At 38.7% G+C, this 17,875-nt stretch overlaps 1 protein-coding gene across 1 annotated transcript in view; it reads right to left on the bottom strand.

Moving 5' to 3' along the window:
* Positions 1 to 6,043: 6,043 nt before the first annotated feature.
* The window catches only part of LOC145495395 (uncharacterized), a 59,581-nt gene continuing 47,749 nt past the window's right edge, over positions 6,044 to 17,875 (bottom strand). Inside the window, exons 3-4 of the mRNA XM_081475009.1 lie at positions 9,496 to 9,807; positions 6,044 to 9,285 (exon numbers count right to left, since the gene is read on the bottom strand). Coding sequence (XP_081331135.1) covers positions 9,170 to 9,285; positions 9,496 to 9,807 — 428 coding nt within the window. The 3' untranslated portion in view covers positions 6,044 to 9,169. The remainder of the gene's footprint in view (positions 9,286 to 9,495; positions 9,808 to 17,875) is intronic.

Raw genomic sequence — 17,875 nt, forward strand, 5'->3', positions numbered from 1 at the left:
GGATGGAATATTCACTTCTACACTGCTGAGCGTCCAGTTCGTAAGACATCTGACACATCACAAGCAGCGTGAACACCAGACTCATTCTCCCAGCGTGAGAAAGCCAACGGCTAGGTTCTGAAGTTGTGAAATTTGTATGGTGAAAAAAAAGACTGACTCTTGAATAATAATAATAATAATAATAATAATAATAATAATAATGATAATAATAATAATCACTTTATTTAAGTGTCGATGTATTTAGCACTAATGTCCTAATTGGGGACACTGTAAATAAATAAACAAATATTTCAAATATAACATAAACTATTAAGAATCCCAACTGGTTGGAGGCTGACCAGTTGGCTATTTACACAACGCGGTCGAGGAGTTGAACTCGGGGCTACCGAGAACAAATCCAGATAGCGGTAGGGTGGAGGATTTGAACCAGGGACCTCCAGATTTCAAATCCAGCGCCCTAAACCACTCGGCCACGCCGCCATGTCCCAACCTTAAAAGCTTCCCCTTTTGTAAGTGTCGGAAGTTCTTTTTGGGCGTTCTGCGTTACGCTTGGACGCAGGACATCTGGGTTCTAGATAAGCGCGCAATCAGTGTAAACCTTGAAATCAAAAGAAGCTTAAAATACAATAGCCCTTATTTAAAAATTATTGTTTGAATTCAAAGCTTATAGACAAAAAGATAAACAATCAAGACAGTGAGAATGAAATAGAAACAATAACTAAATCTACAGTATCTCAAGTACAAGTCAAGTGCTGCCTCCGTTAGAAACCTGAGTCAAGCCCTGTTACTATGGAGCGACTCGGATTGTGGGAACTGCTGAATTTAACTACCGCTCAAACAACGCGCTTCTTTGGTTAGAGGTTTGATTCCACCGAGGAAAAAGTGAAAAACTCAGACAGAGATATAAAAACATAAGAAAGTAAAAACTAACGATATAATGTCCCGACGTTTCGGCGACCTTATGCCGCCATTAGAGAGTTTAAGCATGACGTTCACGGCAGACAGCAAACGGCAAACGGCAAATATTACCTCTGAATTTTTATTCTTTTCTTCTAATCCTTAAATAAATCTCACAACCATAGAAAAATGTCTCCTACCATTCACCGCAAATACAAATATTTTCACTCTAAAGTACAAACAGCTGAGGACAGACGGAAAAAGTTTCATTTTTGCCGTTTGCCGTTTGACGTATATATAAACGTCATGTGTAACCTCTCTATTATCAAGGAATGGGAATAGGAACATATTTGACTGGTTAATGAACGAAATTTTGTACATCAAACAATTAAGACCACGCTTGAATGTACAAACAGATTCGATCTCCGCTATAGTCTTTGTCAAATTTAACTTCACTTATGTAAATCTATAGCAAGAGATAATCTCTTCTCCACAGGAATTACCTCTTTTGAACTCGCTCTGATTTATTCATTCCTTGATAATGGCGTCATGAGGTCGCCAAAATGTCGGGACATTATTTTTAAATGTCGAGACCTTAGTTTTTGCTTGCTTATTTATTTCAAAAGCATGCATTATTAATACATACATATATGTTTCAGTATCTAGTTAAACAAAGAAAACGGCTAAAAGTTATGACACTAGGAAAAAAATAGCGCATGCAGGGTTCATGATGTATGTAATGGGGGAAAGGGGAGGCTATGATGATTTTTCAAGTTTTCCTTATATTTTTGAGAAGCCCCACCCCCCCGCCCAACCCCAATGTCCTCAGCAAGTAAAAAAGAATAATATAACTTGTTAGAAACTTAATCTAAGGTGATAATGAAATGTAAAAATGGTACTGGTTCTGCAATGCTGGCCGAATTATGTACAACCTGCGAAATTTGGTTTGATCCACATGTAAAAATGTGGTTGTCACAGAGACGTCAAATGACGCAAAGAAACAGTTGGCATATCAAAATTTGGGTCTTATCTTTTGCATTCATCGCGCATCGTCCATTAAGGGACAAAATTACACTCGCAATTGAGGCAGAAACGAAAAAAAACATATTCAAAATGATTATTTTTCTCCATTTTTGCCAGTGATTATTAAATATCACATCAGTTTTTACCCAAGAAAATTTTAACATGACAATTTTGCGTAATGCTCACGAATTCTAACTGAATGAAAATATTAAGTTATTAGATCAATTGCCTTGAGAATGGAGGATCGCACGTAACAGGCTTGTAGCTGACAAACCTGTAGCTGTCGGATTCTTGATCAAATTGAATGTTTAAAACCTGGGTTTTTATTAAGAGAGGAAAACCGGTGTACCAACGAAAACCAACGAGCGCAAATTCACACTTACAGCACAACAATGTCTTCAGTTCTCAAGTCTTGTAGGAAAAGTCACAATAGCACAGAGATAGCACCAGCTGGAGATGTGTAGTCGAGATACCAGTTCATTATAAGTCAATACTTAACAAATAAAGAAACCCAAGCCTTGTATTACACTGTGATAAAACTTGACGGGTATTTGAGAACACGAGGGAAATGTAGAAAACACGAACCGCAGGCGAGTGATTTCTGCATTTCTCGAGTGTCCACGCTTTTTCTATGTTTGATACTCTGATGAAACATGGGTTTTTGACCAATCAAGTCCAATCAGGAGCCATAATCGGGGAAGGAGACCGTAAGTCTTGGGATCCACGCGCACCTACGATATGGGACAATTTTGCTATTTTTAGAAGAGTATAAAAAGGAAATTTAAGGCTATAAATTAAAATGTAAGGATGTTTTCGAACTCACCCTCCGCGTACGTTGGACGAAGCATTATTGAAATCCAAGACAAAAAAAAAAAAAACGAGCGCACATCCACTTTTACAGCACAACGGTGTCTTCAGTTCTCAAGTCTTGTGGGAGAAGTGAGGATAGCATAGAGATAGCACCCCCTGGAGATGTGTAGTCGAGATAGCGCTAGCAGCTCATTGTAAGTCAATATAGTGTAATAGAAGATGGTGTGTTGTGTCACGGGGGTTGGCAAACGTGGCAACTGTGACAGGTGAGCCATTCAGATCGATTTCTGCTCATGTCAGTTTGACTCCACCTGCTCTAGCTTGGTGTTTTCGTTTAAATTACGCACGTATAACGTGAGCTAAGTATTTCGATCTGTGGGTTTGTAAGCTTCGTTTCAGGAATTTCTTTGATTGCGTGCTGTTTACAGGTGAATATTTCTTTCAATGAAAGATACGATTTTTAATCCTCCTCCCAAAAGGTCCAAACTTATGTTTTTAACAATCACTCAGTTAACCAAGTCATTATCCACGATGCTTCTGAATTTGCTTTGCAAGATTAAACATTGATTTCGTTAATTTTGGCTTCATATGTTTTTTTGTTCAAGGTAGCTTTGTTTATGATCGAATGCATATCTATGTCAGAACGTCATTACGACTTCGAGATAGGCTTATATTTAAATTTCGAACATTCTATTCTGCGGCCTTGCATGCACATTAGATTTTTAAAGCAACTGAATTTGAATTTATGCTTTTTCCTTTGGCAAACAGACTGTACGCTTCTAATTTTGCCATTCGCGTGAGGCGCTTGTAACTTAAATGTGACAAACTTCATTCATTTTTCCGAAGAAAAAAAATGAAAATAAATAAAACAAAGTGAAATTATAATCATTATGGCACGTGTTACAATTTAACTCCTGGTTTCTTGGGGGTCAACTGGCTTAACTATCCACAGCCTTTACTGTCAAATTACTGAAATTATTTTGTGAGTGATTTTGAAGCGCTAAAATAGTGCATTTAATTAGGAGGAACACCTTGGTTTTAAAAACTGTCTCTTTACGTGCGATTTTAGTCCGAATTAAAAAAAAGGTGGTGAAAAGGGATGCATAAATCAATAATAGAAAACATGACAACACCGAAGATAATTCGGAGTCAGATGATTGGCTAACAAAAAGAGAACACTTGCAAAATTTCTTGCGAAAAAAAACTTACAAAATGTCTGGAAGAGATTTCTTCTGCTGGTTTCGTAATATGTACATTATATACACATAAAATACCAGCTCAACAAGCTGCAACAGAAATCAGCAGCCTTGGAACTTCCAGAGATGAGATAATTTCTTTTGTCAAATTCGCCATATTGTACCTAGCGCCGTTCCACCACCGTCATTCCATATCAGCCGACATTTTCAGCCGTGCAAGGAATTCATAATTCTCTCCTCTCTACCCGTCCTGTACAGGCGCCTGACGCTATCGCATTCATTGGTACTACGGCTAAAACCGTGGCGACAAAGCTTTGCCACGCCTTGCGTAAATATTTTATAGCTTCGCCTGCTCCGTTTCGCAAATTCGACTCAACCTCTATGGTTTGTGTCTTTCGAAATAGCCGCTAGTGTGGCTACAAGCGTTTAGTACATTTTTGTAAAACTCTCTGAAGAAGTCTACTACTAGTTTAGTATGTAATTTTAAATTGAGAAAATAAAAAAAGTAAAACAAAAATTGTAAATGCAAAAGAGGAATGCTTCCCTTTGCAAAACTGGTTAGTTAAGCCACTTCATACAATCTGCTTATACAATAGAGGCTACGCTTTGCTCTTCAGTTAAATTTACAAGAAGTTATTATTTTATACAAAATTGATTACATTTGCTGTTTCCCTTCTATCGTGTCTAGGATGTCAACAATTTTTTAAATTTTGTTGTTATTGTTGTTTAACTGAACTGGGTAATAGCCAACCACGTTTACTAGAGAACTTTCGGTATTCCCGATTGGCAATTACACTGTTGTTGTTGTTGTTTAAAAAAACAAACAAACAAACAAACAAATGGAATAAAAACAATAAAAAAAAAACAATGATACAAAACAAAATTCTCACTCCAGCAAACCAAAAACGAGTTATCCCTATTGTATACGGTCTATAATCAACAATATTAATCAAAATTGGTTGAAAAAAAGTGTTCATAAACTACTTTTAAACAAATCAAACAAAACTGATAAGAATAGCTGTTCTCAACAGAAGACAAAGTTATGGTTGTTCCGTGCAATCAAAAAAAATTGCTACTCCCGCTTTCTAATCAAATTTCTTTGTAAAATGTGTCGTTTTGAGGAGCGGTAGTGATGAAAGTTTTAAATAGCCCTCACTTTTCCAAAAATTACAGAAACGACAGAATATTGATGAAATTATCAAATTTCAAGTTGATGGAAGTTTCCAGCTTTCTTGCATAGGTGTAAGTATTTTCTTTGCTAATTTTTTGAGGACTTAGAGTTTGTAACTTGTTGTCAGAACTAGACAGAAAAAAGAAATGGCTAAAGATTATAAAACTGAAATCAAAAGTATAACGCTAATTTTTGACCAGCTTGGTCGTGCTTTGAACAACCAAACCTTGGTTAAGTTTTACTGTAAGTTATAATGTCAGGCAGTGTCCACTCTTATTCAGCTAAACCACAAATCGCATGTGCTATGGCTGGATTAGTCTTACTCTAACGAAGAATGATCTGTCACAACAGCCTCCAAAATAGTGAATGCAAACTTTTCTTCTGACTTTAGCCTCAGCTACTGTAGGATGGCCGCCACTCAACCACGCAGGGAAGTTTGCATCACATCTGTTCCTCGGTGGACATTTCGCCGTTGCCATTTTTGTGCCGGCAGCTCCTCGGATACGACACCGGGCTTTTTGTGCTGACCGCGGTTTACTGTTACATAGTCATATTTTCTTTGTGCATCTCTCGGAGTTTTGTAATTCTTACATATGTCAGCTATAGAAAATAAACAAAGAAGTACGTAAATAATTCTTCCGTCTTTAGAAGCGTCTTTCGTGCTGTGTTATTGTTTGTTGTAGGACGACCAAGATAGCCGCTTGATTTGTCCAGCTTAGCATTACGAAATGCTCCATGTACAGGATCGTACAGGATCTGGCAATTTTTAAACCTTTTGTGTATCAGCGATTCCGGGAACGTTTTCCTGAAGACAATTCTATCTGTACCTTCAGAAGCCTAAAATCTTTTTGCGAAGAAACACTGTGCACATTGTTTGAACGCTGTGTCTGATTAACGGTCCAAAATAAGACAAACACATATAAATGCAGAGTATTCTTACCTGAAAGCTCCAGCTCCCAACCAGAACGTTTTCGATACGTTGTGTGTGCGTAGTCGATAAAAACTCGATCATTGGAGAGAGCAGGATTTAGCTTCGCTGGTCGTTCGGTATCGTTTAAGTCCAAAATGAGACCAGCAGACGTTCGATTATAGCGTTCGTGTAAAACCGAGAGAAAATGGATATCATACGTTTGTCTATTAATTTTGTGACTATGAATATCGGACCGACTTCCGTTCGACTTCCAGTTACAGACGACCGAATAGTTCCGAACACAATCCCAAAATTAGACACTCTACTTACTTACGCATATGATAACATAGTGGCTAGTGTTGCCTAGCAACAGTAGCCACACAAACTAATGATAAAAACTGTGTTGCACCTTCACAATGAAGACTGTTCTTTACAACTCTATCTTTGCACTGGCAGTTGTACGATCCATCCGTATTCTTGCACTCAGAGTTGGCAACAGGATCACATGGGTTGACCTGTGCAGCGCACTCGTCGATGTCTAAAAACAAAGGAATGTAAGTGTTAGCATTGAAATGTCACAACGGATGGTTCAGTGTCCCATAACGAGCACAAAAATGAATTGTGGTGAAAAGAAACTACGTACAGTAACAAGAGAATATAACCAAAACAGAATCAGAAAAGACTTTAACAAAGCCTTCAGTATGAAAGAAATTACTAGAACTGGCGCCTGAAATCCACTCCAAAACCTTCACATTTCTAAGATTCTTACACGGAACATAGATTGCCCCAAGCCTAAAAGCAGAGTCCCTGGGTCAGGCTATTCAAAGCCCGATTAAGCTAGCCCACGTTAAGCGAGAATTTTGATTCGAGTTTTGTAACTTTGCGGTGAGGGTTTCTGTATATTGTCTGGCCTTCTGTTTTTGAGTTTGAATAACCTCAAACTACACAAGACAAAAGCAGTTAAAATCACTTGTGTACAAGAAAAAAATTTATACTTTGGTTAACTTTTAATCCTGGGTTAGCGTTAACCGGCTTCCTGACAACCCGGCCCTGATAACAACAAGTTAACCTAATATGAGCCATCGATCCAGTCGAAAACCCAGCACTTGGTCAGCGATCAAATTAAAAAAAAAAACATGACCTCGGTGAGATCTAAACTTCAGCCAGTGATATGGTCACGCGATACTGGTCATCGCATGCCTTGTTTTGACAGGTGTCACTTTTGACCGTAACAGCGATGTCCAATATCAAAGAAGTACGCTGTAAACCAATGCTGCATGTCTCTGTCAACCATTAGCTGCAGTATGGCCGCCATCTTGCGCGACTCCGTCGTCGTCGCCGTCGCCGTCGCCGTCGTTGTCGTGCGAATGCGCCCGCGAACAATACCGCTAGCCATGATAACCATGTGAAAATCAATTCATCATGGGTTTCCTTTTCTTTCCTTTATAAGCATGGTCTTCGCTTCCGGAGTTCCACTATTAGCCGGTAATCGTGAGGCTGGCTAACAGGAAATTGTCAGTGGAATTAACTCCACAATGCCGTCGTCTGTTGATCGATTGTCGAAATTTCAGCCCTACTACTGGCACGTAAGGTTACCTGATGTTATCTGCAGCGATTACCGGTTTCCCATTGTGTTCCATTAAAGCCATTAAAGAAACTTTGAATCCTGGGTTAGCGTTAACTAGCTTCCGAACAACCCGGCCCTGATTACAAGAAGTTGACCTGACATGAACCCTAGATCTTATCGAAAAACAAGCACTTGGTCAGCGGTCAACTTCAAAAAACACGTGTTCTCCTTAAGCTTTAAACTTGAGCCCGCGATATGTTTACCTGATACGGGTCAGCGGATACCTTGTTTTGACTGCTGTTAATTGACCGTGAAATGGATGTCCAATACCAAAGAAGTACGCTATACGGACCGAGGCTGCCTGTCTCTCTAAACCCATTAGCTGGAGTATGGCCGCCATCTTGCGTGACTCCGCCGTCGTCGCCATCCTCGTCGTCGTCGGGCGTAGGCGCCCACGCGCAATACCGCTAGCTATGATAACCATGAGAAAATAAAGTCATGGATATCCTTTTCCTTCCTATTTAAGTATGGTCTCCGCTTGGCGGCCCATTTGGCCGCCGGAGCTCCGCCATTAGAGAAATCGTGTGGTTGGCTAACAGAAAATTGTCAATTAAATTAACCCCACAATTCTACCATCTGTCGACAATTTCTGCCCTATTACTTGTACGTGATATTACCTGATGTTATCTGCAGCGATTGCCTATTTCACATTGTGTTCCATTAAAGCCGTTCATTCGTCAAGGTAAATAAAGGTTGTAATAAAGTTGTTGTAATAATAAATTTTGTCTTAACGTGCAAATACTTCCTCGTTTCATTTCCCCTTCCCGGCAGGTGTAAGTTAGGTCCTGGAGCCAGACCAATCCGGGTAATACCCTCTCTAGCTGCTGTCACCCCCTCTCCCTCCTCCCCCATACTAGAGGTGCTGTTATAACCCAGGGACTTTACCCTCAAGTGTGTTTAACACGTGTAACTTCGGGTTATGTGTTCTGCTCACTGTCTAATTGCTACAAGGAAATATGCTGGAAAGAAGGAATTCAAACATTTCTGCTGGAAAAATAAAACAGATAAAAGTTTCCCCGCAACTAGAAAAAAGACTTCTCTCCTGGTTTTTTCCTAGGCCATAATAGTCAAAGACGAATTGCTCTTCGTCTGCCCATTTCTAGTGACACTCAATTGTTTGTGACTCAATCGTTTGTGAACATTGCTGGTGATGTTATCAATTACGGTTACCTGTTTCACATTGTGTCCCATTAAATCCTGGTGCACAGCTGTAGTTGAATCTGTTCACTCGGTCTATACAGGTCCCGTTGTTCTTACAGGGATGACTTGCACAGTCATCGATATTTGTTTTTAATAGGATAAGGTAGAAAGTTAATAACGGTCATATTCGACAGAACCCACAGCAAAAATAACTGCGAAATAAGCAACGGCAACAACAAAAATATGTTTCTGATTTTGTAAATCCAGAGCGTGTAATCATAACAACAGCCTGGAATTTGAGGCATTTTATAGCAGTGAGGAAAGACTTACGGGAAGAGGCGGAAGCAATAAATCAATGTAATACCCCGAACGTCCAGTTACCTAGTTTAGACCTATCACAACGAGCCAGAACTACCTCGCCAGCAATTGCCGCTGACTGCATCTTCTCCTTCACTCGCCCTGATCTCGGCGCACGACTCAGCTGGCAACTCGGCAAGGGATCCAAGAGGAACTAAAAATAGAAAAGTCAAAAACTTTGTTTTTTAGCGCTTTTCTGTCATTACTAAACACCACTATTGTTAAGTTCTCTTGAGGAAAAAACTGCGGGCCTTATTTGCAGTTTTCGGGATCGATAGTAGAGAGATTCTAGGCACATTTGTATAAAATACGATTACCATTCTTAAAAAAAGGGTTTAGATAAACTCACAAAGAAGAATAATACCTCTTTCCCTGGATCGTTTAATATAGAACCGATCTCTTTCCGGAACAAAATCTTCAGGTCTGGCTTCTTTGGTGCGGTTGTTCAACTCACATATGCCTTGGCTGATGACAAAGTTAAAGTTTTGACATCTGACGTCATCGTCACACTTGTCTAAACAAGTAAGCCAGATTCCATTCTTCTCCTCGATGAAGATATGTCCTTTTAACATCATGCCGCGGATAGAAATTTCGCCTCGAATTAAACATTGCTGAGCGTCCAGTTTATTAAACATCTGAGACGTCAGCACCATGATGGTCATACTCATGCCTGGTTCTGATGGTGTGAAATGTGTAGAGAGAGAACAAGATTGAGTCTTGCATTATATATCATTCTTGCACCTTACTCAAGAAATTAACTGTTAGATGCAAGTGAGCAATGGCCTAACCTAGGAAGCCTTGTTTAGCTAGGCTAAGTCTTGAGAGGCTTTTATTTGGCGCCGTACATCGGTGTCTAACTGTCAATCTTGAAATCAAAACCATAATCGTGAAAAAGGTAACAGTAGTCTTTAATTTCATAGTATTGGTCGAATTCTGGGCCTGTAGATAAAAACATAAACAAACAAAGGGATAGTCCAATTAATAGAGACAATAAATAAATGCAAGAGATTATATAATCTCTTGAAAAATGTAGAATAGCTCAAAGAGAAGCTAAGTGCTGTCTCCCTCAGTTAAGGTCCGTAACCGTGGAGCCGCTGGTGACGGAATCATTCACCCACGCAAAGGTCGTGGGTTCGAATCCCGTTCAGAGCCTGAAATTTTTTCAGGTCATTTTTCCAGTAGTGTTGTGGCTGCATTCGCATCCTTCATTCTTTCATTATTTAATTGCTACTGATGGACATCTATTACCATTTACTCCGAGTGGTGGCTTGACTCCACCGGAAAAAAAGGGAAAAACTCAGACGCATACATGCATGTTTCAGTATGGTTGTCGTAGCAATGTCAAATGATGCGAGAAACAGCTGGAACATCAAAACTTGATAGGTGAGGGAATGAGCGATGGTTTTTGTTACTAATTGTTTGCAAGTTGTCTTTTTTTGCTCAAAAAAACCATAACTTGTATTGGTATTACCTTGTGATAATGCAAAGTAGAGTCATCTTACGATCTGTCTACGATCATTAATTGAACAATGACACATTGTTCTGTTTTCTAAATTCATTTTTTGGGCAGAAAGTGGAAATACAATAACAATTGCCGGCTTAGACTACTATATTTAATTCCAGTTGATAATTAGCAACATGTGATCTCACTTTTATGGCTTCCCTTATTTTGTTTTTGTACAATTTGTCTTGTTAGCTTCTGCCTTTCGTAGTTAAGTATTGATTGTGGGTGGCAGCTGAACCCAAGAACCATGTGACTGGTTCCTTTTATTTTGAGATTTAAGCCATTTGCCTTTTTGATGGGGCAGTTTTTCTCGCACACACACAAAAAGATGTCGAGCAAGGCCTTTTAGCATAGCAGTCTTCCTCCACTGAAACATCTGTGATAAGATACTAAGTAAACATTTTCTGCTAGACTACAGTAGAGACACCTGTACATGTATTTTTCAACTGGTGCTGTCGAATTTTCTCTTCAGTTAGGTCAACTTTTAACAGTGCGAGGATAAATTAAAACAGGAAAAGGTGACACCAGCATTGAAGTTTTCCATAGGAATAAAAAGCACATATACATCTATGTACGTGACTCTCACCTGATTGCGAAAGAAACTGAAATTGTGTAACATTGACACAACTCTTGTTTTCTGCATTTGCATGCACTTTTTAGAACGCTTTTCCTTTTCATCGTTGAGAATGCTTTTATAAAGTTGACCGCACAGTCCAGCAGAATGCTGATCACAGAAAGCTTCGATTTCAGCCGGATCATAAAGGCGTTTACCACCCTTGCGTATAGTGCTTGTTCAATGCTCTATGAAACTGCTGAACATATTTGCCAAATTCTGGTTCTCCTACAAATGTTCACAGCATTTTCATTTATATCAACAGTCAAGTACAATACTATTATCTTGATACCTTCATTAAAAATGGGTTAGCAGTTCAGCCCTTGTGTTGTTTATTAGCACTGATTCATCATCTTGAACTGGATATTTCATTATGTTTTGATGAATACAACTACCATGATTCCCTGCAGGCGCGTCTCGTAGGGGAAGTTGGCTATTGACTACACTTTAAAATAAGGAACTGCGTTACAACCGCGTTACAAAAAAAAAAGTGTTCAAGTTAACAGGTTAAGATGATGTCGGCAAGAACATTCGAGCAATAATGGGAAAAATTAAGTTACCAAAAAAACCTCATGGCATGGTAATATTTTGAGTACAGTTAAGAAGACCTTATCGAGGCTTTAGCTCTCAAGCTGACCCCGTGCACGTGAGGGAAAATTGAACTTGAAGTTATCCATATTTCAATTAAAACAGACGTTTTGCGTTAGTTAAAAACACAATAACACACGCTTTAAGCATTCTTACGAGGTTTGACATTAACCTTCCCGAGAAATTAAGGTTTGAGAAATTAATCGCAATGAACTAAAGTGAGATGTTTTAAATAGTATTCCAAAAGTTTCCGCGCTATGAGTAGGTTTTTAAGAAATAATTTCTGCACTTAATGCTCGAATTTTGAGCGGAATCCGTCTTAACATCTGTAACTCAACTATTAGTATACTGAGATGTGAATTCGATCATTTCAGGGGTAACATCCACATTATCACTAATATACCAAGGCATGATCTAAATCAAACAAAGTTCATAACCAAAAGTGGGACAAAAGGTCTTCTGTCTGTTCTTCATTTAATACTATTCTTGATAGTTGAAAGGCAAAAAAAACCCACTAAATCAGTACAACACAACCAAGCAGTAAACCTTTGTCCAAAAACAGGGAATGTGTTATTAATCTTTGGACTGAGAAGGGGGTACTCCCCCAAGATACCAATGTGGGTACATGTTAATTGCGTGTTGTGAGTTACTGAACTACTTAACAGATCTCTCAACTGTTGAAGTGGATCATCACCACATCGTTATCTTTCCCCCTTATCTTTCTACATAAAGACAGATTATGTCTCAGCGAAATTTGTCTGAGCACCTCGTCGTTCAAAACGTGCAAAAAGAGATAATTAATGTTTACGAATAACCGAGTCGTCGAATAACACGCCTTGCCTCCTTTTCATAATGCGACGCATACCTAGATGCACTAAAACAGCGATTACCCACATTCGTCCAGAGGTTAGGATTATGTGTGCCTAAAATGTCGACATGGCCAAGCAGACTTTCATTCAGGTCTAAGAATCGTTCTTGTTTCTTCCTTCATCGTAATGAACCTGTTCTTGAGGCAAGTAAGAAATTTTGGCCAATGTTATCCGGTCATTTGTGAAAGAGCAAGATGAATAGAATACTCCTGAGGGATAATCACAAATTGGCGCCTCACAGTCTACAAAACGTAAAGCTTTCTTTTGAAATTTAAGAAAACCTTCACTGAAATATGACCCGTAACGGAGATTTCTTAGGAAATCACTGAACCCAACCAATTCTCCACTAATAACTACTCAAAACTGAGAAATGATTACCTTCTAAACTATCGCTAAGATCTTTCTTATTATTAGCGTTATCACGGTATCTGTAATTGATCTACGCCCAATAGTTAAAAATAACACTACCACCAAAAGACAAGACGTAAAACATTCTAGAAGTCGGCTTCCTATAACATCTTTAGTGATTTTTGACCCGAAACGAAGATTTCTTAACAAATCACTGAACCCATCCAATTTAATGTCCTACATATAGTGTTAAATAAATCGACCTCCTGTCATTCTACTCGTGAATGTCATAGTCAGTTTGAGACCGCCCGATCAGTACAGGTAAGTTTGACAAATTCAAGATTACATAGCCTCTTCTTTCAGCTTTGCTTGTTTTTATTATTCAAGGGACTGGTTTTATCGAAAGAAACACATTTCTCGCCGTTGAAGACTGAGATTCCTGCACTATCTAAAAGAACTATTGTTTTCTCTGACTCGCTCACCGACAGAGCGCGCAAGTTTCTTTGGAATCCTTGTTCAAAAGATTATAACAAACCACGGCACATTTTATCTTTTGTTCAGTTCAAAATTGTCTCCGGTGAGACTGCTCGCTTAATAAATCCACAAAATCGTCCAAAATCACCTACGAAACTACTGGATTTAAATCTGCTTGACTGCGGCTCCATTATACCGAATACCTTTCAATGGCGGTTGAAATATTTCGTAATAGTAATTCTATAAAATTTCGACTATATCGCTGACCTGGATGAGGCAGCTCCATTCTTAGGTGAAAAGGAACCTCCATGCACCGAGTCAAGTGCACGTGTAATCAAATGATTAAAATTTTGTTGTCGCTTATTTTTTAATTAAATTTCAGTCCTCTCCCATAGTTTTGGCAACTTGGATTGTTTGCTGTTTGTTTTATTTGACTTGAAGATATTCTATGACTAAACAATCATGCAATTGATATTCGTTCCATGAACTTTAGATGTTTTTCATTTGTGCGAGAGTTTCTGTCATATTTTTCTTCAATTCAGACACCCCTCTATTTTTCCACAAACTGGTGACATGTTTTCTAATTCATCATTATTCTAGCCCTTTTAATGTCAACGCGTAGCAATGACTTTGGAAACTTTCCGTAAATTGCAATCAATTTAACCAATGTCAAACAATGGGTTGAGACGAATAATCTGTTTGGACGAGCCTGAAGAAGTTATTTACTCTGTTAACTTGTTATGTTTTTGGAAAGTGGGTGGAAAAAAAGGTGTTAAAGCGAAGCATCAATCAATTTTAGAATTAAAGTGAATAGTGATTCACTTATTCAGTTGAACGATCCTGCCGTTTCTAACATACAGATTTTGACGGATTGGTGCAAAACAATTTTACTAAGATCAAGTTTTGGTACATTGCGTTCGATCTAAAGGCCCGCCTATTACACGCAGGAAACATTCCAGCGAATGATTGCAACATTGTCACACATAACATGTTGCACTAATTTGGCCAAACTGTACCATCCAACATCTTGCAACAGGCTGGCCAAACGTGTGCGACATGTTGAGCGTAACAATGTTGCAATATGTTACGTTAAAACGTGCGTGTGTTTAGCCGGACCTTAAACGTTGGAAAAGCAACCCTCCATTATTCTAAAGAGGATGTTCGATTCGCATCGACAATTTCTAATGAACTCACTGAGCCAGACAAGCAACTAATTTACAAACCACGAATAGAAGATGAACTCATTTTCGCCTGTTTCGTGGGTACCCGTGGACTACACTTATTTTCTTCTTCTCCTGTTGTCGCAATGGCAGCTAATCGTGTTGCTGGAAATGTTGGCATCTACTTTTAATTCTCAGTAACCAGTGACTAGTGAGTAACCCTGAGGGTTCAAAACGCCCCTTTAACTGAAAGGAGGGCATTATTGAAACTTGGCAAATTCTGCTTGATTTTATGAAACAATTTAATTGACTTGTACACCCAGTTCAGTCAAGATCTCTGCCATTGAAACTTCAGGTTAAGTTATCTATTTATTTGTGTCAGTTTGACACTGCTGTGCAATTGTCTTCTGCTCCAGCCGGAGAAGTGCAAAGCAACACTTGGTGTTACGCAAGACAAATAAGATATCTTTTGAAATAATATTATTGTATTGCGTCTTAGCAATAATCACCCAGATATCAATGTAGCGGAAACGCCTCTTGAAGTGGAATACTAACTATTATTATACATTGAGCTCACTATCTCATTTCTGACTGGCCGAAAGCACACAGTGAATTTTCGAAATCAGCGCCTGTGACGTCACCTAGCTGCAGATTATACAATAATCATGTCAAGGACTCTCAAGGTCACGGGTAATCATGTCATGTATAACCGCGGTGCATGATTTCTAAGGGTAATCATGTCAAGTTCGCGCTTTGTGTTGCTTGCCATCAGTGAAGAAGCAAAAACATGAGGTTTTTTTCGTTCAATGTGTAATAAAACAATCATTAGATTCGGTTTTTGTGATATCCAGAATAATCAAGGTCTCGGTAACATCTCGACCTTGATTATTCTGGACATCTCAAAAACCTCATCCAATAATTGTTTAAAATAGGGTGGATTTTGCACAAACAAGGAAATATAAAGCTTTTACTGGAAAACATTTAGTCGAAAGAGCCTAAGCATCGCTCGTTCTTGTGCATCACTACATTAAGACGATAAGTTGATCGCCACTCGACCATGAACGTCAGAGCAAATGTAGTGTTCAAAAGATTTGTAATGCCATGCAAGATTATTCGAGATAACTGTTCATAACTGCATCTTTAACTAACAAGCCTTTGTGCAAGCGAGCAATAGTTACTAGAAGCCCAAGGTAAGTGAATTTTATGATACCTGACCAGCTATCAAACTTCACCGGATGCATAAGTATACTTATTCCCTGCTCTTTTAGGGATAGTTTCACGGTTGGGCACTTGTGCAAGGTCTTGGGTGAGTTCAAAGCCTGGTTTTCATTACGACATAAGCGTCTTATGCTTATGCCTTTAACGAAGTGTAGGCTACGCAGTAATCCCAGTTTGTAGTTTCTGTTTAAGCAGACTAAATAGTGCCTAAATTTGATGCAAGTTGTAATCAGAGTTACTCAGAAAATATCGAATTTACCATTTTAACCTCCATCACCGAATTTTCGCGACTGCATGACTGTGAAATTTTCAGTGGATTTTTAGCTAAGGCTAGCTTGAGCACGCGCTCAGGCGTGAAACGATTCCATGTTGAGCAAAGCTTTGTCTCTTTGTTTTAAAGACCTTCCTTTTCGAAACAAACCAAATGAGATAACATTTTAGACTATTGCGTATATAAAAGAACACATATGGTGGCTTAGTTAAGGAACAGGTGTCACATACTGTCCGCGAATAATTTTCAAAACTAAAAATACGAGAGAAAAATGATGACTAGATGAGAGAGACGAGGTTATGATCAGAAAAACAAAAGGCTGACTATTATAAACGTATGTAAAGATAAAACTATACAACTTGAATATATGGGGAAAATAAAGCAGAAACAACGTGCACATCTTGCAGTTAAACCTAAAGAGAAGTAAACCTTACTCTCCTAATTGCATGTCTTGACGCTTGACGGCTTGACGGCCTATGCACTTCTTGGCAATAGAGAGCACAAAATCCACCTGGGTAACTTGATAATGAAAAAGAAATATATTTTCCTATCATTAAAGATAGCTAGCTGTATCAGTTGATGTCATTTACGTTTTTATTTCTTTCAGTTTGCTTCTCAAGCGCCATTTTGATATCATGAGGACTCTTTGTGTTGTCATGCTTGCTGTACTAATCGTCACCGTGACGTCACGAATTCCGCGTCACCCTTATGTGCGGAAAACAGCTAGAGAAGGTACAGTGTATATTTCTTTTCCTATCCATTAGCTATCCTAGTTTATAATTATGTAATCCGGATCAACTTGTCGTCATCAGACGTACGCATACTCATACTATTCCCTGGCAAAAATTAAAAATCACTCTTAAAAAAGGAATTAAAAGCCTTAGGAATAACATGCTAAGATGTGTTTAGTTCGACCCATTCAGTACCCCGCTGAGCGATTTTGATAAGATGTAAAATGTCCTCTAGTTGTCCATATTCTTTGTCCTTTTCCCCTCTCTTTCTTACAAACTTCAAGATCATTACATCACAATTGTTCATTTTCAGAGCCAATGAGCCCCTTCGAGGCACTTCAGGATGAACTAGAGGTAAAACGAGATCCCACCTGTGACTATCAATGCTATGCCTCCTGTATGTCGCGTACTGGCAAACCATCGTCATGTTCATATTGCGGTAGCGATTGTGACTAATCCGTGAGTATATCTTATATGTGTTCTATTTTTGTTTTTTTTGTTTTTTTTATGGAACAAACGAAATGTTTCGCGCGCCACGACTGGTCAGTTTCTGTTCATTATTAATTAAGAGAACAATAGTCGGATCTGAGTACATTATTTATATCTAATTAACCAAGCACGAGGGCCGGACCAGGAGAATATCGGAGAATATTATGCTGTAGCTAGATAATAATATTAATGTAGATATTGAAATCAGTGTGAACGTTGCTATGGTTACTGTGGATATTAATGACTGGTTTCTTTTTTTCCTTCAGTTGTATGATCAGAAGTCCATAGTCACACGGATCCTTCAACTAGAAGTTGTTCCCTTAAAGTAGTGTGAACGCAACCCGCACTTAAAGTCTTTGACGTGTTCAAAATAAAGAATAGATTGTGTGACTGAAACTGAATGTAGTTGCACTCTCTCTCAGTAAGGTTGCTTCAAAAAAGTTGCCTGAATACAGAGATGAAAGCACTGGCATTGTGAC

The sequence above is a fragment of the Orbicella franksi genome, chromosome 8 (genome assembly GCF_964199315.1).
Source record: "Orbicella franksi chromosome 8, jaOrbFran1.1, whole genome shotgun sequence".
NCBI classification, from domain to species: Eukaryota; Metazoa; Cnidaria; class Anthozoa; order Scleractinia; family Merulinidae; genus Orbicella; species Orbicella franksi.